Raw genomic sequence first — 23,438 nt, forward strand, 5'->3', positions numbered from 1 at the left:
ATGTGGTATCATATGCTTTTTCAAGATCGAAAAAGACAGATAGACAGTGTTGTTTGTGTACAAAAGCATCCCTTGCATAGGACTCAAATGCAATGATCTGATCGTCTGTTGATCGTCCAGCCCTAAAGCCAGCTTGGTTTGTGTCAAGAAGGCCATTGTATTCTAGGAAGTGAACAAGACGACGGTTTACCATTTTTTCGAAAAGCTTGCATAAGCAACTGGTTAGGGCGATTGGCCGATAGCTCGCTGCAAGTGTGGGTTCTTTGCCAGGTTTTAATATCGGGACAATGATTGCTTCCTTCCATGCTTGAGGAAAGCGTCCTGTGGCCCATATTTTATTATACAGGCAGAGTAGGGTTTCGAGGGTGTCCACATGGAGGTGCCTGAGCATTGCATATGTGATCCTGTCAGCACCAGCTGCTGTGTTCTTGCATGTGTCTAGTGCACTCTTCAGCTCCTGTAGTGTGAACGGGCTATTGTACCCTCCTGTGCATGGTCTCTTATCATGTATAGGTTTACTCTCTTCGGTCACCTTGTGCCGCAGAAAGGAATCTGTATAGTGTGCCGAGCTAAATATGTATTCAAAGTGTTTCCCTAGTGTGTCTGCTTGATGTTCTAGTGTGTTGCCACTGGTGCTGACAAGAGGTGTTGTGAGAGTGTTATATCCTTTGAGTGCTCTTATTCTGTTGTAGACTTTGTGTGCGTCAGTATAAGAGTTCACAGACGAAAGGAACGAGGCCCAGCTTTCTCGCTTGGAGATGCGTCGAACACGCCTGCCATTTGCCTTTGCTCGCTTAAAGGCAATTAAGTTTTCAGCTGTGGGGTGTTGTCGCAAGTTCTACCATGCCTTGTTCTGAGCTTCACGAGCAGTCTTACATTCTGCATTCCACCAGGATCTTCATTTGTTTCGTGGCTTACTTGACGTTTGTGGGATGCATTTTTCTGCAGCTTCTATAATGTGCAGTGTGATCAAGCGCTGAGTTTCATCTACATCTAGACCACTAATGGATGAACAAGGCAGTGATGAGTGTTCCCTGAACATCTTCCAGTTGGCTGCATTTTCTTTGAATTTTCTGGGATTCGACATATTTTCATTTCCGTTCCCAGTATATTTTATTAAGATAGGAAAATGGTCACTTCCGTATAGACTGTTAATGACAGTCCACTCTGTAGCTGCCAGGAACATCGAGGAGCCAATGGCTAGATCTATGGATGTGTAAGAGTTATGTGCTATATTGTAGTAAGTTGGCTGTTTCGTGTTTAGTAAGCATGATCCCGAGGACAATAAGAATTTTTCGATTAGAACACCTCGGGAGTCCGTTCTTGTACATCCCCATAATGGGTGGTGAGCATTAAAGTCTCCGACCAGCAACCAAGGTTCCGGAAGTTGATCAATCAATTTTTCAAAACTTCGCTACTTAGCTTATAAGTTGGAGCAATATACAGGGAACATACCGTTGTTATTTTACCATAAACTAAGCTTCTGATTGCCACTGCCTCTAAGTCTGTGTTGAGTGAGATGTTTCGAGAGGGGATTGATTTTTGTGTTACAATGGCAACGCCACCAGAGGAGTGAGAGCTGCCTTGCCTGTCGTTCCTGAATACGTTATATTGCTTAACCCTTTAACCAGCAGATCAACAATATTGTTGATCCACTATAAGCAGCCACAAAATGCCTCTCCCTAAAATTTAGAACGTGTTCGTCTAAATTTAGCCTTTTTATGAAGTAGGCTCTGAAATGAAGTTGTGTGAGTCGTCAATAGATGGCGCGTAATGACCGTGTTGACCCCCCAAGTGCAGTCGTCGTCTTCTTCCCGCGCGCGCCACGTTGGCAGAGTTCTGGCCTCAACAGGAGCCGATATTCGAAGGTAAGGGTGGCGACAATTTTATTTCCTTGTAGAGGCGTCTCTAAACGTGGCCCTTGCAGAATAGTATAACCTATTTGGCAACAGAAGCGGCAGTGCAGGACAAAATACATTGTCTACAAAATTGTTGAGCTGCCAGAATAAGATAGAAAATTGCCGTCAATGATGTGCAGTCGGCTGTTTGTTTTAATATCCACAATTGGTTTGAACGTGATGCTGGACACGTAAAGGTAAACAGAAAACATTGTTTAGAACTAGCTCTGCGTTACCACTTGTATCTGAGCTGCTCAAGGTCACTTTTTTTTTTCTTTTTGTAGGGAAGGGTTTATGGCAGGAATCCGAGTACTCGTGTTTATATAAAGGTGAAATGAGCACCGCGGAACGTTAGCTTTTCATCACTCCATATTTTTGTTTCCTGTTGCCGACAAGTAACATACTTATCTTGCAGCCATGGAAACAACGCTGTTTTATGGAGCACGGAGGAAGGATAAAGGCGTCGCGCTTGTGCCGCTACATCCGAGCGATTCGGAGCTGGACTCCAGCGATGACGACGCTTCTGATGAATACGGACGAGGTGAACCACGGCAGCAAAGTCTGAACGTGCAATGCAGTCCTTCAGATGACCTTGAGAGTACTCCAAGTTGTAATACAGACCGGAGGCGCCACTCAGTTACCTGCTCTGGCCTTCCTACAAAGAAAGCAAAGAAAGGTACACGTGTCCTCGTCCCTGTACACGATGAAGAAGACGATACAGAGGTTCGCAAACCAAAGAGAAGCCGTGAGAAGCCAAGAGCTTGGAAAAAAGTGGACATCCCCAGCCTACAGGTTCCTGAAAGACTTCATGTATCGCCGCAAAATGTGTGCACTCCGTACACATACTTCAAGTCGTTATTCACGGATGAGCTGGTGGAGTACATAACTTACCAAACAAATCTGTACTCCACTCAACAGCAAGGAAAGAGCCTGAACACATCACCAGAAGAGATTCGGCGCTTCCTTGGCATTCTTGTGCTCATGAGAGTATATAAATTTCCATCGCTTGAAGATTACTGGTCGTTGGAGGGGCGATTTCCGCCTGTCGCTGATGTCATGCCATTGAAGAGGTTCCAAGCGCTCAGGCGGTATGTCCACTTCGTGGATAACCTCAGTTATGTTCCGGATGGCGATCGGTTCTTCAAAGTCAGACCGCTCTTCGAAAAGCTTAGAGAGCAGTTCTTAAAAATTCCAGCAGATAGCAAGCAAAGCATCGACGAGGTCATGGTTGCTTATAAGGGGACACGTGCCGGGAGCCTGCAGCAGTACGTCGCGAACAAGCCTGATAAGTGGGGCTTCAAGCTGTTCTGTCGGTCAAGCTCAAATGGAATTATTCACGACCTCATCATGTATCAAGGATCAAGCACATTCTACAACGTGCCAGCAGGCTCGGCTGATGAAGGACTCCTTTTGGGTGCAAAAGTCGTCGTGACTCTCTCCAAGACCATTGAGGAGCCTCACACCAAAGTGGTGTTTTTTGAGAATTTTTTCACTAACTACGATCTAATACACCTGATGAAGACCAAATTTGGGATTCACTGCGTCGGCACAGTTCGCGGAAATAGAACAGGTGGAGCGAACGGTGTCCTAAAAAGTGACAAGGAACTTTCAAAGGAAGAACGTGGGTCTGTTGACTTCTGCTCATCGGACGGGATAATAGCTGTGAAATGGCACAACAAATGCGTGACCCTTCTAAGCAACGCCCATGGTGTGGAACCAGTGTGCACAGTACAGAGATACAGTAGCGCACACAAGTCAAAAGTGCCCGTGAGTTGCCCAGCAGTAGTGAAAGAATACAACCAGCACATGGGTGGCATTGACCTTTCTGATATGCTGGTTCACCTCTACAAAACCCCGGCCAAATCTCACAGATGGCATCTTCCGCTTTTTGGATATGCCATTGACGTTTGCATCGCTAATGCTTGGCTCGTCTACAAGATTGACTGCGAAGCATTAGGAGAGAAAGCGATGCCATTGAAGACTTTCCGTGTGTCTGTGGGAAATGCACTGAAGTCGGCTCTGCAGCTGGTGAGCCCTCGACTTGTTGGAAGACCCCCTTTGCGCAGCCTCCAGACAGGGACTATGGTGCGAAAGCATGCCCTTCCCACAGATGACGCCAGGTACGACAATATAAGTCACTGGCCAGTGGCCGCTAGCGAGCACCACCCGAAGTCGCAGTCAACACAGCAGGTCAGGGGTCGCTGTGCTTTATGCCATAAAGGTGTGTCAGGCTTCAAGTGCGCCAAATGTGACGTCTTTTTGTGCCTGAAAAGCGGCAACAACTGTTTCCTTCAATTCCACCTCAAGTAGAACATGACTGACGCATGTCAGTTTGCCAGCTTTGTGCTCCCTAACTTGGCAGATCAACAAAATTGTTGACGTTCTGTATTTTTCGAAATCGTTCAAACGCATTCCCATTTTTTTTCATGCACATTTAGACTAATAAAAACGAATACAAACCAAGGAAAAAATTATAGCATCATTCTATCTGGTCTTGCCAGTTAAAGGGTTAAGGAAATTTGAGTCTGCTGGTTTTAAATGGGTTTCTTGCAGACAAAGTATGTTTGGTTGATAGTCCGCAAGAATTTCATATATATCATCTAAATTTTTAAAGAGTCCTCGGCAGTTCCAATAAATGAGGAGCGCCATAATTAAAAGTTATTTAGGGGACAAGTTTAAACTTAGGTTTGTAGGTCCTTAGGACCTGTTATTGGGACTTTTCCCCTTCTTTTTCGCTCCAGTGAGCTTTGCCGCCTAGGCAGCTGGGGTGAAGAAGTTGTGTCCATCGCATCTTCAGATGCGGTGGATGACTGTGCAGAAAGCACAGGATTGTCAGTTTTAGGCCTCGACTCATGGGTCGAGGCCTTTGGGCCGGCTGACCTGGGGGTCCGTGCAGCCAGCTTTGCGGGTAGTGGTGGAGTAGCGCTAGCCGACTCCACCGAGGGCGCAGGTGGTGCTGCCCTGGAAGAACTATGTGCTTCCTGGGCAGGTGCCGACGACCGCTGTGATGCCGCGCCCTGCTGCGTCACAACGGAGTAGCGTGGCTTTTGAGGAAGAGAAAGCCGCTTTCGTGCCTCTCCGTAAGATATGTTTTCGGTGACTTTCAGTGTAATTATTTCTTTTTCTTTTTTCCAGTACGGGCATGAGCGTGAATAAGCTGGGTGGTTACCTTCACAGTTTGAGCAGAGAAGCGGCTGTTCTTCGCAGTTGTCTGTAGGGTGTTCGTGCGAGGCACACTTTGCACATGTGAGTTGGCCACAGCAACTCTGAGAGCCATGGCCATATTTCTGACATTTGAAGCAACGGCGTGGGTTAGGGATGTAGGGCCTCAGTTTTATCTTTGTGTAGCCTACTTCGACAGATTCTGGGAGAGTGCTTGCAGCAAAGGTGAGTACAATGTGCTTTGTTTCTATCTCTTTGTTATCTCGTCTGATCTTTATCCGGTAAACATCTGTGACATTTTGTTCCTTCAGGCCTTCAAGAAGTTCTTGTTCACTCACGTACCTAAGGTCATCATCAGAGATGACTCCTCGGGCAGTGTTTAGTGATCGGTGCAGGCTAATCTGTACCGGTATTTCTCCAAATGATTCGACTGCACTTAGCTTCTGATACTGATGATTGTATATTAATTCTAGTAGCAGGTCACCGTTTCCAAGTTTCTTTATCTTATAGCCCTGGCCAATGGCCTCAGTCAACGTTCGAGAAACAACAAATGGGGACACAAGTCGTGCAGTGATTTCCTCGTGGTCATTGTGGACCACGTGGAAACGAGGAAAGTTGTTTATGTTCTTTGAGAAGAACATGGTGGTCTCGGTGCGTCCCCTTTTAGAAGGAGGACGATCGGGGTTAAGGAGTTTAGATGCCATAAAAAAGTATATTGTTCGGCTGCAGTGCCAGCCACCCACCATGGAGACCAACGAGGGGACGGGACAGAAATTGTCAATTCCTGCCCACGCCAGCTGTACACCGTAACTATAACCCAATATGGCGTAACTCAGGGTAGCTAGCCACACAAGGTTAACCCTCGCCGCTGGAAGTAGGAAGAAATGAAGAAGGTAAGAGAGGACAGGACAGTTCTAAGAAAGAAAATAGGAAAGTGAAAGATGGAGGGGAGAACAGGAAAAGGCGACTGCCGATTTCCCCTGGGTGGGTCAGCCCGGAGGTGCCGTCTACGTGAAGCTGGGGCCAAAGTGGTGTGTTGCCTCCGCCGAGGGGCCTTAAAGGTCCGAACACTCGGCATCGGCTCAACCACCAGGATCCCCTTTTCCCCGGACACGGCGATGCCACGCACGGCTAAGCGTGGGTGCTGGGGTCCGTGGTGTCGCACGGTACACCAAACATCTGCTTTAGCAGATGCCCCCTGTGGGGTATGAGCCACTGCGATGGCTTCTCCACATGCCATTATTGTAAGGGGGCGAAGCATCCGGAAGCAACCAAGGAAACAATCCCGGCTCGTTATTGCCATCTATGAACAGGATGTTATTAAACCTCTTACGTGCTTAGTACAATGCAAATATGGTCCGAATTCTGAGAGAGCTAGAAATGGAGCTGTTCATATTTAATGTCAAGAAATACGAATTGACACTTTTATGCAGCAAAAATATTAGCTCTAAATGACTTTGTACCTCATTGTACAGTAAAATTTTTCAAAATGAGGCAGTCCGAATCCTATCTTTTACCAGATATGTTTCTTCTCTGCATTCTTTTAAGAACCATATAAACGACATTTTACTGTTTATTAAATTATAGGTATATCGAACTATATTTCAGAATCCCATTCGAGTTTGATATATCCGAGACTTACATTGCAGGGCACTAGTCTGCCTTGGGCTCAATGACATGTCAGCGTATTTGTGCAGTCTTTTATTCCGTTCCAGCCAACCATTAAATCCACATTTCACTTGGTGGAGGTCAATCTGAGGTTCCCTGTATCAATCTCGCCCTGGAACTTCGCAGCAGAACATTGACTACCCCAATGACGGAGCCGACTTCATTGCACCTACCTCCGCCAGTCACCTCCACAGGTGCCGTTCGTCAACGGGACCCGGCTACCTTCAGTGGAAGCAGCGATGACGACGCCGACGATTGGCTGACCACTTACGAACGGGTCAGCCGTCACAATAACTGGGACGACAACCGTAAGCTCAACAATGTCATCTTTTACTTGAGTGACGTCGCTAATCTGTGGTTTCGAAACCACGAGTCGGACTTTGGCACCTGGGCGAATTTCAAGACGAAATTTTCTGATGTCTTTGGCCGCCCCGCCGTCCGAAAACTCCGCGCGGAACAGCGTCTTCGGTCGCGACTGCAGCTGCCCGGTGAAACGTTCACCAGTTACATTGAGGACATTGTTGATATGTGTCGTCGCGTTGACTCGACCATGACCGAGGCCGCTAAAATACGTCATGTCCTCACAGGAATTGATGACGGCGCTTTTCACATGCTCATCGCGAAAGGCCCCACTACGATCAAGGAAATATATGACCTCTGTCAAAGCTACGACGAGCTCCGGAGGGAGCGTGCTTTGATTCGCCAGCCTCATACATCACTTGCTGGACTAGCCGCGGAGAGGGAGTCATCTAGCCTCTCTGAAGACATCAAGGCTTTTGTACGCCAGGAAGTCGCGCGACAACTGTCCCTGCAGCCCTATGTTAAGGAGTCGTCAACAACTGGCCTTGTTCCGGAGTTTCGCCATGCAATCCAACAGCATGTATCTGAAGTCCTCCCTAATCCTGTTCCTCAACCAGCTCCGGTCGCACCTTCAATGCAGTTACTCACGCCCACAGTTTCATCGTCCGGCGTTGCGCCACTGAGCTACGCTCCAGCATTCGCGCCGGCTCCTCCTCAAGTATTACGCCGCACGTATGGCGAAGTCACTTCAAGTCCACCGCCTGAGCCAGCATATGCCTATGCTTCGCCCCCCATGCGGTCGGCACCAACAGCTTTTGCTCCCCCCTTGCTTCCGACACGATCTCCATGGCGCACATCAGACAACAGGCCTATTTGCTACCACTGCGGCATCCCTGGGCACACTACACGCTACTGCAGGCGCCGAATAAATATGGCCTTTGCTGCATGGCCTGCGCCACCTTATTTGGCCCCCCAGTTCCCAGTCCCATCGGGTCCTCCAACAGCACCCCCTGAACCTCCGGACTTCCGCCCTCGTCGTTCGCCATCACCACGTCGCCGCTCCATTTCGCCAATGCGCCGACGACCCGCTACCTAGCCGGAAAACTAACCGCCGCAGTTCGCGAGGCACGAACTGCGTATCCGACCGAATTTCAAAGTCCTCGTCTTAATCCCGCGAATGTTATTCCTGTCATCGTTGAAGGTGTTCATACTCTTGCGCTCGTTGACACCGGTGCCGCTGTATCAGTTATCAGCCAAAAACTCTGCGCTCTATCCGAAAGGTGACTACGCCTCTCGAGGGACTATCGCTTCGTACCGCATCCGCTCACAGTATACAGCCGACAGCTATCTGCACTGCTCGCGTCGTCATTGCTGCAGCCTTGTACATCATCGAATTCGTCGTTCTCCTCACATGTTCTCATGACGCCATTCTCGGCTGGGATTTCCTGTCCCAGCATCATGCTATCATTGACTGCGCCAGTCCTCAAGTAGAGCTCATTGAATCGAGTGATGCACCGTCTGATGCCCTGCTCCACGAGCCGTGTCCTCGTTCTGCGACCAAACTCCTCGTAGCACATGACACAACCATCCCACCCGTTAGCGCTGTTCTGGTTCCCCTCACTGCCTCTTTTCCACCGCTGCGACAGTCCTCTTTGTGCCCTCTAACGTTGTCTGCCGCCGCCGCCACTTACCGCTGCCGTTTGCCGTCCTTGACATGAAAAACGGCGCTAGCACACTTCTGGTAGCCAATCCTCTTCCGTCTCCCGCTATGTTGATCGAAGGGGAGTGCCTCGGCCGCACCGAGCCCGTGGACCTTCTGTTCACCTTTGATGATGTGTCATTCCCTGTTTGCCAAGTTGACGCCTTGACTCCAACTCGTGTGGCTTCAGATCCGCTACAGCGGGACCTTTTTGACCATTCCGTGGACAGCGCTCTAGAACCGCGCCACCGCGAGCAACTTCTTGACCTTCTACACCAATTCCGCGCCTCCTTCGACATTCCGCAATCTTCCTTGGGCCGCACGACGACCGTTTCCCACCTCATCGACACTGGCACTCACCCACCTCTCCATCAGCGGCCGTATCGGGTGTCCCCGACTGAGCGCCGTGTTATTGCCCAACAAGTCGATGACATGCTGCAACGCGGAGTAATTAGAGAATCCTGTAGCCCATGGTCGTCTCCTGTGGTCCTAGTTAAAAAGAAGGATGGCTCCATACGATTTTGTGTTGATTATCGCCGCCTCAACAAAATCACTCGTCGTGATGTGTACCCCCTCCCACGAATCGACGATGCCCTAGACTGTTTGCAAGGCGCAGAATTCTTTTCCTCACTCGATTTACGCTCCGGGTATTGGCAGGTGCCCATGGCAGAGGCGGATCGTCCTAAGACCGCCTTTATTACTCCAGACGGACTATACGAATTTAATGTTATGCCATTCGAACTCTAACACCCCAGCCACATTTGAAAGAATGATGGACACTGTACTGCGCGGCCTGAAATGGAACATCTGTTTATGCTACCTCGATGATATCGTCGTCTTTTCAACCGACTTCCCGACCCACCTGACTCGACTTCGCCAGGTCTTCACCTGCCTAACCCGCGCCGGTCTTCAACTGAACCTCAAAAAGTGCCGCTTTGGTGCCCGCCAGCTCACAATACTCGGACATGTTGTGTGTAAAGATGGCGTTCTGCCTGATCCTGAGAAGCTGCGCGCCGTCGCTGACTTTCCGAAACCGACCACTTTGAAACAACTGCGAAGCTTCGTGGGCCTCTGCTCGTACTTTCGTCGTTTCGTTCGAAATTTCGCAACCATCATAGCCCCCCTTACACAGCTCTTGAAAGGCACCCCTAACCTCTCCTCTTGGTCGCCAGCCTGCTATGATGCATTCGCGACACTGCGCAATGTTCTGACGTCACCACCAATCCTTCGCCATTACGACCCTACTGCACCTACAGAACTTCACACCGATGCCAGTGGTGTCGGCCTCGGCGCCGTCCTTGCCCAGCGCAAACCTGGCTTCTCCGAATACGTTGTCACCTACGCAAGCTGTGCTCTCACCAAAGCCGAGTCCAACTACTCCGTTACCGAAAAGGAGTGCTTAGCAATCGTGTGGGCTGTAACGAAGTTCCGCCCTTACTTATACGGCCACTCCTTCGAGGTAGTTACAGATCATCACGCTCTCTGCTGGCTCGCGTCTCTCAAGGATCCGTCTGGCCGTCTCGGGCGCTGGGCTCTCAGGCTTCAGGAATACGACATCCGTGTAGTGTACCGCTCTGGCCGCAAGCACTCTGACGCCGACGCTCTTTCTCGGTCACCGGTGCGCTCACCTAACTCATCGTCCCCTCCTCAAGCATTATTGTCAGCACTCACCATTGAGGATATGCCTTTCGAGCAACGACAAGATCCTTGGGTTTCTAACCTGCTGGATATCCTTGGCACTACTTCCGCGGCTACGCATCCTCGGGCACTCCGCCGACAGGCCTCCCATTTCGCCATTCGGGACGGCCTTCTCTACCGCAGGAACTACAACTCAGACGGCAGAACGTGGCTTCTTGTCATTCCGCGCCACCTCCGCTCCGAGGTTTGTGCCCACCATCACATTGACCCTCAAAGCGCTCATGCCGGCGTCCTCAAAACCTATGATCGAATTCGTCAGAGGTACTACTGGCGGGGAATGTACAATTTCGTACGGCGCTACATTCGCTCTTGTACCGCCTGTCAACAACGCAAGATTCCTCGCCACCCCGCTGGCCCTCTCCAGCCTTTACCTTGTCCAGCTCGCCCGTTTGATCGCGTGGGAATCGACCTTTATGGTCCGCTACCATGCACTGCCGCTGGTAATCGATGGGTCATCGTCGCAGTCGATCACCTGACCCGTTACGCCGAGACTGCTGCACTTTCCGCGGCGACAGCCCGAGAGGTAGCCCATTTTCTTCTGCACCACTTCATTCTTCGACACGGCGCCCCTCGCGAGCTACTGAGTGACAGAGGTCGTGTCTTTCTTTCCGAAGTAGCTCAAGAGCTCCTGTCGTCTTGCAAATCGATACATCGGGCTACAACCGCATATCACCCGCAAACAAACGGCCTCACGGAGCGCTTCAACCGTACGCTTGGGGATATGCTTGCAATGTATGTTACATCTGAATCGGGAAGCTCCAACTGGGACCAGGTACTGCCATTCGTAACGTTCACGTACAACACTGCCACCCAAGCAACAACTGGGTTTTCGCCCTTCTTTCTCTTATATGGCCGTGAACCATCTTGTACTCTGGACACAATTTTGCCATACCATCCAGATGCCTCTGAGTACAGTGCTTTGTCAGATATTGCACAGAAGGCCGAGGAATGCCGTCAGCTAGCTCGCACGTTTACCTCCAACACTCAAGGCTATCGCAAAGATCAGCATGATACCGATACCCCTGCTCCCACGTTCCTGGCCGACAGCTTCGTTTGGCTATGCGTTCCTGCCACCAACAAACTAGACACCAAATACCACGGACCTTATCGCGTCTTGGAACGCACATCCCCTGTGAACTACGTCATCGAGCCAGTCACCCCTTCTTCCGACCACCGCCGTCGCGGCCGCGAGGTTGTCCACGTTAGCCGCCTCAAGCCATATTACAACCCTCTGGTCGTCTTTTCTCCCCGAGTCGCCAGGATGGCGACTTCTTCACGCGGGGGAAATGTAAAGAAGACAAAGAACAGAAAAACGCTGCGGCATCGCCATCACCATCGCTTGTCTCTGGCGCCCATCTCGCTCGCGCTGAAGCTGTGCCCTGCGGCTGGTAATTCGACCCTGCTGTGCCCGAAGTACTGCCAGTGCTAGACGTTCCAGCCAACCATTAAATCCACATTTCACTGCATATATTTACACCCTTGGGTTGCCAACTTCCAAGCACCAGGTGATGGCTAGAGAGTATGCCGCTTTCTGTGCTCAATGGCCGGGATGTTTCAGACAGTCCGGAGGCATGAGTGTGTGTGTGCCTTATAGCAGCGAGACTAAGGGTGACGATGCTCCAACCCTTAACAAAGCTTGCTCCTGAGAACTTAGGGTAACGTCACGTGAGGATCTACAGGAAGGGACCAGTGAATGGAAGAAAACAGCGGCCCATCGAATAAAAAACCAGAAATCTAGAAAGTCTATCATTCCCCCATTTTTGGTTACACATGTGAAACAAAAGCTCATTAGTGTCTACTAAGTGTCCATTAGGTCTACTAGCAAAAAGACCATACAAAAATAGTTGACAAATAGCATAAGGAACAAAAGACAAGACAGTCTAGAGAAAATCGGCAAACTTTCTTCAGCTCACCTTCTTGACAACCAGGGCACACATACCTCTAACACAAACAGGTCTCCAGCAAAGTAGGCTTGGCCTAACTTCCAGAAATCAGGAAGATGCTTCTGGAACAAATCTGTAACTTCCTCCACAAAGAGCACCTGCCTTGGCTGAGATTCGTCTCCACCTTTGCCAAATTGCTCCCCGTCTTCATCAGCAACCACTGTAATAACCATACACCTCACTAACGCCAGACAGAATAAGAACATATTGAAAAACCCTGGATACATTACGCAGACCACTCACATATGGTTAAATGCTTCTTCTTACAAGCCATAACAGACTCAAACAACCAGCTGTAGTTGTGTCGTATTGCATCGCACGCTGGACTGCCTGGAACTTCCAAACAGATCAAATATCTAAAAAACAACAACAGAACAAAGAAACTTCACACATCTGCAATCTGTTAGAGAGTAGTGCTTCACTTTTGAAGTTTTGTAACTTTAAACAACATATGTTGTGCAACATTGACAATCTGAACTCCCAGTTCAGCAGGCTCAAAAAATTCAAATGTCTGGACAGCAAATCACATGCATGTGGATGCTGGGCACCAACACAGCTTACCTGATCAAACGCTTTTGCTCATCCACAGGCATAGGGAGCTGCTTGAGGCTGTCCATAAGTGCATTACGAAACCGCTGTACTCTCTGCTCCACATCATTAAAAACTGGAGCAAAAGGACAAGATCAACTGATGCACAAAAGTTCACCACAAAAGCGGCAGAAAGAAAGATTCACCTCTCCGAAAGACGGCAACCTCTGTGTTTTGGAACAGAGATTTTGCTCGATTGTAGTCATTGATCACAATGTCGTAGTCTCCCTAGTGGTAACAGAAAAAAAAACTTGCTTTGGGGAAAAAAAAAAGCTTTCAACCAGAAATGAATAAAAAAAAAAATTGCATTCAACAGACACTATGCAACCAAGATCCGAAATTTAAAACACACTTCCTTCGTAACACAACACTGCAGGTACTGCCTTTGCCGAAAGCAAGCAGACTGTATGGTTTCTTTCTCACTTTCAAGTATAGTCGAGGCCTTACAGCTTCACTAAAGGATCAAAGGTTTGTGAAAGATGAGTTGAGGGGTGACAAAAGTGTATTATACATAATAACAAGGAATTCAATCATGTGACCTGGTTACTTTTAGCAAAGACAGCACATGGATACAAAAAAATGACATACAGCAGGCTCATACCCACCGAACTTGTATACCCTAAATAATGAAATGCAAAACCCCCTTCCAGAGCAGCTGAATACAGAAGCTCAACAGAAACACAGCATGCTTACAACACCTCCTTCCTCTGAACGCGACTGATCGAAAATAGCTAAAATATTTACTTGTTAATTTGCAGCCTGCTAATATTAGCATCAAACATCAATGTTGGTGTCACTGCAGCACCATCTCAAGTGGCATGATGCACTCCTGCATCAATGCAAGTGAACAGTGCATGTCCAGTGTTCCCAGGCTATTTCACTCTCAGCAAATTTATTCATTTATTTACTATCGCACTGCAGTCTTTAGAGACCAAGCAGGTGGGTAAAAGTACATAGTGTAAGAGATAAAGTGTATCACATATACTGTACTTTCGCAAATCTAAGTGCTTAAGATCATGAAAAACAAAACAAAAACTGGGTATTTAGAATAAAGTTATGTTGCAACACGTCAATTATGCTCTAAGGAAGTCATGTCTCCAAAATAACCATCAGTTCTAGAGTAGAAATTTAGCTGCACAGTTGCAGCAAATTGATCAGTGCAGGCTGGTACTATGACACCTCTTAATGCTGCTCTCATCAATATGCATCATTCTGCTGAACAATTTATTTTTGTCACTAAATATAGAAAGTTGAGTCAAACTTAAAACAACAATTTGGACAAACAAAAGTGTCTGTATCAACGGAATATTGCACTCTAATCAGAGAGCACTCAGTGAAAACGAAGAGTTTATATGCTAGAAGTGGCTAAGAAATGACCAATAAAGAAAAAAAAATATTCTTTCAAATGACATTATATAAATCAAATTTCTCAAAATGCCGTTGCGGTATCTGCTGCCTAGAGTGAAGTAAATATACTACAAGATGGCTTAAAGCCACCACAACTATTATGACAGAAAAACCTTAAAATTTTCATAGCCATACTTCAGTATCAACTAGTGGAAAAACGATTCCAGTATTTATTATCGTTTCCTGTGTGCACATAATTACATGTTTGCATTCTCCATATTCAAAAATGCTGAAAGTCCCTGGATTTGCTAGTCTCACTTCCAAAATTTACTTCATTACCAATTTTTATTATTTTTGTATTTCCTCAGGCTATTATTGAAAAAGACAGCCAATTTTTAGATGATGTGAAACTTTCATCAGAGATTTCGTGAACAGGGTACAACAATGTTAACTCTTTCCTGACTACAACTATTCAATCGAACAAAAATTGCCCATTAAACACACTTTGAACCACTCCTGAGCATGCAACTCTTGGGTGCGAAGCTAACCATGAGCTACAGATTCAATTTTCTTTCGTTCTCAGCAGGTTCTCAGCATAGTTTGATTGCAATGAGCAAAGCACCTTCATTAAAAGCCGATCACACAAAAAATGGAGCATGTCTGTACAATTCCCGAGCATCGAACAGAGAAGTCTGCTGAACCCGATAGAGACAGCCATGAAAATGACAACAGCTGAGCAACGTGACCACAGTATCAATGTCCAATGAGTCTTAGTTGACTTGTGAAAAACTAAGCACAAGTATTATCTTGTACAGGGGCCTAAAAATTGCAAGCTCTGCTGGTAGAAATTTTTTCGACAATGCGAGTCACCTTTTTAATAGCCTCAAGGGATGTTTTTCCAGGATGACACAGTCACAAGGGCCTTTTCTTTTTTTTTTTTTTTTTTTTTCTGGTGATAAGGAAGTTTTGCGTCAACAGTTTTGAAATCTTCCCGATATAATAAGTGACATGATACATAGTAAAACCTGATTACTCTGAATTCCTGGCTATTCACTTCTGTTTCCAAATTGTTGCGCCTGGTCACCCAAACTATACAATTCAGTTTTCTTGATAGTTTTCTGTCATATAATAACATAATTACCTTGACTCCATTTTGGTATCTTACAGTTATATATATGTTATGTATATAAAACTTTAAATTTTTAGGTGCACTATCCACAAACTTTTTTTTTCTCCGGTAAAGAAAGAGTTAGGTGGCTTAGAAGAAAGAAGAAGAAGCGAGGACCACAAAGCATAAAACATGCACTGCTGCAGACAGCATATGCTGAAACAATCATGTGCACAGCAAAATAGTTTGCTTCTGTGCACATAGGAGTAGCAACTTTTCTGAGTTGAGAAAAACCAAAACTAACTTATTTTCTATGCCAACAGGTTGCGCGAGTGACAGAACCAATCATGGCAGAAAAAAATGCAACAAGGTGAATTTTCACAAAATAACACATTGTGGAATGTAACGCTAAGGACACATTTATAGCTCATTACCTTTTGGATGTTTTTCTCAATGGTGACAGGAAGGTTGAAAAGAAACCGAAACTTCTGTAAAATTCCAAGCGCATTGCGTGTTGAGTCTGCCTGATCTTTCCTGGCCAGGATGGATTCAAATATGTTTTCTGCCTCATTTTTGGATCCTTCAATAAAACAATTCATACGCAATAAGTACCTCTTCAAGCATCATAGAAATTCAACTTACAATGCTGTCACACAAGTAAAGGCAAAAAGAAAGCAAAACCATATACTACCCACTTGTCACTGCCTCAAACAACTTTTCAGTCAAGTCAGACCCCATCTCTTGCTTATCCTTCTCCATGGCCTTTTGAAGATCTTAATGTTTCAAGGAAAGAAAAAAAGAAAAAAAAAAAAAACACCATAACTACCACTTTTAATTTTTGTTTACCTCAGACAGCTGTTAACTCACCATGAAGAACATCCAAGCAAATAACAATGGCATTAACATTGGACTTGAGAAATGATGATGGGCCTTCTTGGAGCTGGCCTACTTTGCGCTTCAAGCTTAGCAGTCCAGCTTTCAGATCATTGAAACTGTCAAAGAGAAAGACTGGAATAATTAAGCCAGTGCACATTATTACGAATTATAGTTTAGCTTAAAGGTATCGTGTCTATTGTGTTTAGCATGACATAGCAACCGAGTGGCACAATTTGGTAATACTACAACAGCCAGTTTCCCAAGTGAGAATTGGTTTATGGAGTTTAACGTCTCTAAGCGACTCAGGCTATGAGAGACGCCGTAGTGGAGGACTCCGTAAATTTCGACCGCCTGGGGTTCTTTAACGTGCACTGACATCGCACAGCACACGGGCGCCTTGCTTTTCGGCTCCATCGAAAAGCGGCCGCCGAGGCCGGGATTCGATCCCGCATCCTTGGGAACAGTAATCGAACGCCGTAACTACTGCGCCACACCGGCGGGGTCCCAAGTGAAAATATGCAACTTATCTTATGTGCATGCGATGACAGTGCTATGTTCAAACTGTTCCAAATGAAAATATGCAACAGTTTGAACATAGCACTGTCATCGCATGCACATAAGATAAGTGCAAAACCAAGACAGAGTTGTAACTTGGGCATGTTGCTAAATGGGATATATAAATGTGCTAAGATCACACAAAGTCAGCAAGGCATGGACATATGGGTTTCAACAGCAGTTTCAGCATGATTTCTAGAAGCTAGCTATCAGACCTGAAGGGATTAAACAGTTAACAGAAAGCGATCACAAATGCCAAAGGCAACAAGGCCCTTTTCATCTTTTCCTTTCCATTAAAAAAAAAGAAATATTGACATGAATGATTTCTAGTTATAAAAGCCATCATATCTTACCTCGTGCTGTTATAGTTCTCCAACAGGTACCAAGTAGGATTGAAATTTTCAGAAAGCAAGTTTCCTGAGCCTTGGAATATGCATAAATCATGGAAGCAATTAGGTATAAAGCACACTGCTACACACTGCAAATATATATAAGGACCCACAGTCTTCCTACTATAAATTTTCCAATGATAACCTTTTAAGAAAATTGCTCATTACTGGCTTAGATCTGTCAAGCCACACAAAGCACACAAAAAAGCTTCACTCCAACTCCATCTTTAAAGGTATGACAGGACATTGTTAGTGGCCCCCATCTTCTGGCTCCCCTTGTAGATCCTTGGTCACAGACAGGCGCTCTGTTGCTCGTATTTCACTAATCTTTTCATTTGTGCCTCTATTGTCACACATTTATGCATTAGCATACAGTTGCAACATACCAGTTTACATGAAAGACCACCCGACGTAAACATAAAGCCCCGCTTTAACAGAGTTGTACGAACGTGCCTCCATGGCCTAGGGACATACCGCCCCTAGGGCTGAATTCCCATCTCTCCTTCCCATATCAAAGGTGAAGCCCAAGTGGGCAGGGCCTGCCAACTCAGCTATGTAATGTGGACTCGGGACGTTGCACACCTGACGATCAATTAGTGCACGCCCATGTCACCTGCCAACTACTGTCTTCCAGAGCTACACCAGTGACTTTTAGTCCATAAAATCAATGCCATATTTTCTGCAAAGCAGCTCCTTGAAAGCTGTCGCATTAAAAAAGCAACTCAGTTTGTCGTGCACCTAGTTTGTGACACCTGCATCATTTTACATAACAATAGAGGAGGAAAGCAAGAAGCAGAATTGTACTTGCTAGCTTTGGTAAACACACAGCTGGCACTAAAGCAAGCCATGGTCAGAAGCATACAGTTTGCACTGACTGCAAACCAAGTCTTCATTTACTGTGTATGTTGTAAAAACTGGTGGGCCCTGTTAGGTGCATGGAGCATCTATGAACTAATATTGTTGCTGCATCAAAGGTTAATTAGTGGTAAAATATGAGAAATCTGTAATTGAAACCAACTTCTGAAAGGGAGTTGTTTCAACCTAAAAAAAAAAACAGTCAAGAAACTTAAAACTCCAAACTTTGTATAAAAAATTTATAAGCAGGATCTGTGTCAATGCTATGCTATTCATAGGCCATCACGTTAATAAAAACTTTTGAATACTGAATTCTAGGAATGCACAAATATTTTAAAAATGTGAAAAAAAGTACCTTCTGGAAATAGCTGCCTCAGTTCTTCCTCTGGAAACCGCTTCCTGTTGAGACATTTGGTAACAATTTAACAATCTGAAACATGCAAGCTCAAAAGCATGTACAGCACAAGTGAAAAATTGCTTGCAGAACAAAGCAGCGTGGCAGTAAATATCGGCTCCGAGTTGCAGTGGATCAGAAGTATCTCCATTCATTACAGAATTATGATGAAGGGTTTTAATGGTGCAAGGTATAGTGAACTAGATTAGGGGTAGTGGGTCGAGGGAAGGCCCGCACCAGCGCAGCGCATTAAGCAAAGTGCCGAAATTTCGGGCATCCATGCTGCAGTGCTGCTGTGCCTTACAGCTGGCACTCGCAGCCCCTCGACTGCGTCTGCCTGCTTGGGCAGCGTGCTCTGCCTTGGAGTCAAGCGTTGTCCAGGAAGTTCTACACGCTGTTCAGTAAGGAGTGTATTAACACTCTGTTGTTGTAACCACTTGGTTATGCCGGCGACACCGGGCATACCAAGCCTACACGCAGACTCATGTTGCCGCTGCACTCGATGTCTCCAACGCCACACACAAAAACGGCGCTAAGATGTTACCGAAAAAAAGAGGTCAGACTTGCCCGTAAAGCATAGGCTCAAAGGGTCTCGTATAACAGAGCAAGCCAGTCATTCACTTTGCGACCGGTGATGAGCTGTCTAGACTGAGCTATAGGGTGGAAAGAGTTGTGACTCACGAGGATAAAGAAAGAACACAATCGTTAACAGTGCCATACTGATTGCATGTGAAGTTTTGGGCTAGCCTGTCCACGCATCTATGACCTGTTCTTGAGCGCTGTTTTCAACAAGATCGCCCCGACACATTCCCCATCAACTCCTCTGGCCATGTGTTTTGATTTCATTTCTGTTGCACTCTGCAACCCAAGATAACGAGATCAGCAAAACTCGACAGAGGAACTATTGTTAGAGAAAGCTGAGAACTTCCTGGTTGTTGATATGCATGCATACTATGTATTTCTCTTCAAAATGCAGCTCGCACACACACCTATCATTTCCAGCGGCTTGTCTGCACGGTGCAATTTTCTCTCCCATATGCACTCCTAGTGGTAAGATGCCCGACTACTGTGCCGGAGTTCCCGAGTTCGACCCCGTTCACCAGCTGATGCGTTTCGATGGCAGCGAAATGAAGAGGCGTCCGTGTGCTGTGCGATGTCAGTGTACGTTAAAGATTCCCAGGTGGTCGAAATTACTCCGGAGCCCTCCACTACAGCAACCCTTTCTCTCTTTCCTCCTTAACTCCCACCTTCCTCCCTCCCTCTATGGTGCGGTTCAGGTGCCCACAGAAGAAGCGTGACAGATACTGCGCCTTTCCTGTGAACCAATTATTAATTATTATATGTTGCCTTTCCACTGAGACTTAAGTACAGCCTTTGTCAAAAGTTTAGAGCCCAGGGGGGTCTACTTCCGAGCTATACTATGAGCCTCGTTATGCATTCTCAAATTTCCAAACTTGCTGAAGGATTTTTCTTCCTGCCCTCTCCAATGGCTAGAGCTTCCACGGTCAGTAAAGAAGTCATAATATACGGCCTGAAAGCAAACCTTGCATTTAATTGAGAGCAGACCCTGTAGAGAACTTTTGTTCGGATTCATCCGGCAGTCCAGTGGGTGTAATTCACATATCCTTCTCCAGAGCAGTTCATCACCACTGTGAACTGTCAATCATTTTATAACCTAGCTTGAAGTGTTAATTATCAGTGCCAAAGCCCTTCCGAAACAAATGCACTCCTCAATGTGCCTGCGATTAAAACCCCCCAACTTCAACTACTCAAGGTAAATTAGGTGAAGCTGAAACTTCTCCCACTATAGCTGGACCCATCGTTTAAAGACGAACAAGCATCCAGCACTTCTCTTTGCGGCCGAAAAGCGATTAGAGAATTACTTACGACATGGCCAGAAAGTGCGCCTTGAAACTTAACTCTGCCCCTTGCAAAGACATTCTCCTCATGGATCCAGATGAGGAAGCAGCGCACCAACCATTGGGCTTTTGTATATCTAAAGCGATCTGTACACCGCACCATCGCAAAGCTAGAAAATTTATTCACAGAATGTTTCAACTTTGAAGAAATACATGGCAACATTATGGGACGTGATAACACTTGTGAGGGAAAAATTTATTGATTCCAATGCTTCTGGGTGCAGTGCACACAAAGAAGACACTAGCATGAAGGTGGTCTATACGTGCTTACGTGCCTACACCTTATTTTTCTTCTCAAAGGACTGAACAGCAAAATTAGTGCAAAGAGAAAGACAGCAAAACTTGTTAGACTGAGTAGGACTATGTAAAGCCCACAAAAGTCTGTCCAAACAATGCTTTTTCCGTTTTCTGAGAAATATTTGTGAATCATCGTAAAAGCTAATTGGTATTTCGAAAGCAATCACACTTTTACGTGCCCAAGTGAGGTACAGCAAGTTATTCAAATGTTAGCTACACACCCCATGAAACATTTTGGGCTCGGAAAAGAGGAAAGAAACTGTCTTCCTTAACAGAGAGCACAAATATCTCCTTAACAGAGAGCCCAAATTACTTTACTCGTTGAGCTGCTATGAGTGAGCCCGCGTGTACCGGGAGAAGGCAGCGGCGGCACCATCTGTCGGCGTTAGTGCATACTGCCTCAGCACACCGCCTTCCCTCTACCAACTACCCCTAATCTAGTTCACTATAGTGCAAGGGAAGCTTTGGCCAAAGGGAGCCATGGCGCAAAGCATTTTTGCCTGTGTGTGCGCATGTCCTATGTGTAGATGACATAAAATTACTTCAATTTGCCACTTGTCTCTTAAGTTTGCAGTGCACTAACTTAAAGCAGTCTCTGTGTGACATGTTCACTTGTTTTATTTCCATCATTTTGGATTGTGCAGCGCATGCATCTTCCCTCTCATTACTGTTGATCTTAACGTGACTGGGGACCCAGCAGAACTTTATAGTGCATCTGTGTTGTGACCTTCGTTATGTTTATGATGCCTCCTATTAAGGGGTTGACAGCACTTTGGAGTTTAATACAGAGAGTACGCTTAGAGATTTTGTACAAATGACGCCATTTCTCGCGTTTTCATGTGCTATTTTTTCTACAGCAACATACATGGCATAACACTAGGTAGTACTGCTGCATGTTGAGGCAGTCTCATTGCCTTTTCAGTTTTGTCTTGTATTACTAAACTTTCGACATGGGCTTCAGTTTTTGACTCATCAGTATATAAGGCCATGTAATTTCTGTATTTTTCTTGCAGGGTGTGAGATATTCTTGTATATGCTCATGTGGTGTACAGGTTTTCCGAAAGTGTGTTAATGTGAGGTCACAAACTGTGGGGAGAGTACTATTGTATTGTATTGGTTTTTTTGGCACATAAGCAACTCAGACTATCCTGCGCCAGGAACAAGGTTTGTTTTTGTTTGTGAATAACGACTGATATGTTTTTCATTAAATGTTGTTCAGGAGGTTTGCATCCTTTAGAAAACAGAGAACATAGTGAAATTCAAACAGTGCATCTTCTGCCAATAGCAGGCTGGGATGGAAAGGGGTGTTCTGTGTAAAAACGTGCAAAATATTTTTTCCTTAACTTCTCTAGGTTAGTGCATGAAATTAAGATATGATTTATTGTTAGTTCACCTTCACATCCTTCACACAGAGGTCTGTCTTCTTTCTTTAGAAAGAAGTTGTGTGTCAGATGAGAGTGTTCGATGCGAAGACAGACATAAAATGACTTCTATGAAGCGTTTTTGGTGACTGCATGATTTCCATTCTTCAATGATCGGTTTGACAAGGTGTATTTTGTTATTTACTTCATTGTTCCATGAAGTCTGCCATTTTAGTCTCAGTTTTCTCTTAACAAGTCTCGTAACATCTTTATGTGGTATGCTGACTGGTCGAATTTTAACATGACTGGCTGCTGCAGCACATGCATCGGCTCTCTCGTTACCGCTAATTCCAACGTGGCTTGGCACCCAACAGAATTTAATCGTATATCCCTGTGTTTCTGCAGCTATTATATTATGTATGATATATCCAATTATAGGTTCCGTAGCATTTCTTTGACGTAGTGCTGTGACAGCACTTAGAGAATCGGTATAAATGACGCCGTTTTCAATACCTTTCTTCAATATTTTTTTTACAGCCAATATTTTTTTACAGTTGAGAGACGTAAACCTAAGTTGTGTATTGGATCCAGGCGTTTCAGATATGAGGGTCTCGCTGACCCATACACTATACATCCATAATCTAACATAGAGCGAGTTATAGACCAATAGATATGTAAAAGACATGCCCTGTTGGAACCCCAGTGTTTTCGTGAGAGTACTTTAAGTATGTTTGGCGAGTGTGCTGCTTTCCTTTTGAGTGTGTTTATGTGAGGTAAAAAAGTTAACTTTTTATCAAAGGTGATGCCTAGAAACTTGTGTTACCATTTGACGGGTAGTACAGTTTCCTTTAGGTGAAGGTAGGGGTCGGTATGAAAGCCTCGTCCGAGTGAGAGCAGGACAGCCACTGATTTTTGTGGAGAAAACTGGAACCTGTTTTTGTCTACCCATGTAGCTAATCTGTTTATTGTTAACTGTATCTGCCACTCACACGTTGATAAGTTATAAGATGTGCATGCTATCTGGAGATCGTCAACGAAGAGTTAATACATAATAGATTTTGGGATTATTGTGAACAATGAATTCATTTTAACAACAAACAGAGTAGTGCTTAAAATGCATCTTTGAGGCACTCCATTCTCTTGAGTAAAGGTCCTCGAGAGGATAGAGCCCAAGCGTACATTGAATGAACGGTTCGAAAGGAAATCAATTAGACAGTTCGACATCTTGCCGCGGATGCCTAAATCTGATAGGTCATGCAGAATACCAAACCTCCAAGCAGTGTCATATGCCTTCTCCATGTCGAAAAAAGACTGCGAGACAGTGCTGTTTGTGTATAAATGCTTCTCTGATTATATTTTCAAACCTTACAAGATATCTTTT

The 23,438-nt window shown here is 45.7% G+C and overlaps 1 protein-coding gene across 2 annotated transcripts in view; it reads right to left on the reverse strand.

Moving 5' to 3' along the window:
• Sec5 (exocyst complex component secretory 5) overlaps window positions 1–23,438 on the reverse strand; it is a 68,588-nt gene that overhangs the window by 24,673 nt on the left and 20,477 nt on the right. Inside the window, exons 4-12 of one of the 2 annotated variants that reach the window (XM_084590078.1) lie at window positions 18,442–18,485; window positions 17,196–17,265; window positions 16,279–16,403; window positions 16,107–16,184; window positions 15,846–15,991; window positions 13,103–13,184; window positions 12,930–13,032; window positions 12,612–12,724; window positions 12,365–12,528 (exon numbers count right to left, since the gene is read on the reverse strand). In XM_084590078.1, the coding sequence (XP_084446204.1) occupies window positions 12,365–12,528; window positions 12,612–12,724; window positions 12,930–13,032; window positions 13,103–13,184; window positions 15,846–15,991; window positions 16,107–16,184; window positions 16,279–16,403; window positions 17,196–17,265; window positions 18,442–18,485 (925 nt within the window). Of the gene's footprint in view, window positions 1–12,364; window positions 12,550–12,611; window positions 12,725–12,929; window positions 13,033–13,102; window positions 13,185–15,845; window positions 15,992–16,106; window positions 16,185–16,278; window positions 16,404–17,195; window positions 17,266–18,441; window positions 18,486–23,438 lie in introns of both variants that reach the window. The other variant, XM_084590077.1, reaches the window with a different exon arrangement.

This window comes from Amblyomma maculatum, chromosome 1, assembly GCF_055883805.1.
Source record: "Amblyomma maculatum isolate TAMU_Amacu chromosome 1, ASM5588380v1, whole genome shotgun sequence".
NCBI lineage: Eukaryota > Metazoa > Arthropoda > Arachnida > Ixodida > Ixodidae > Amblyomma > Amblyomma maculatum.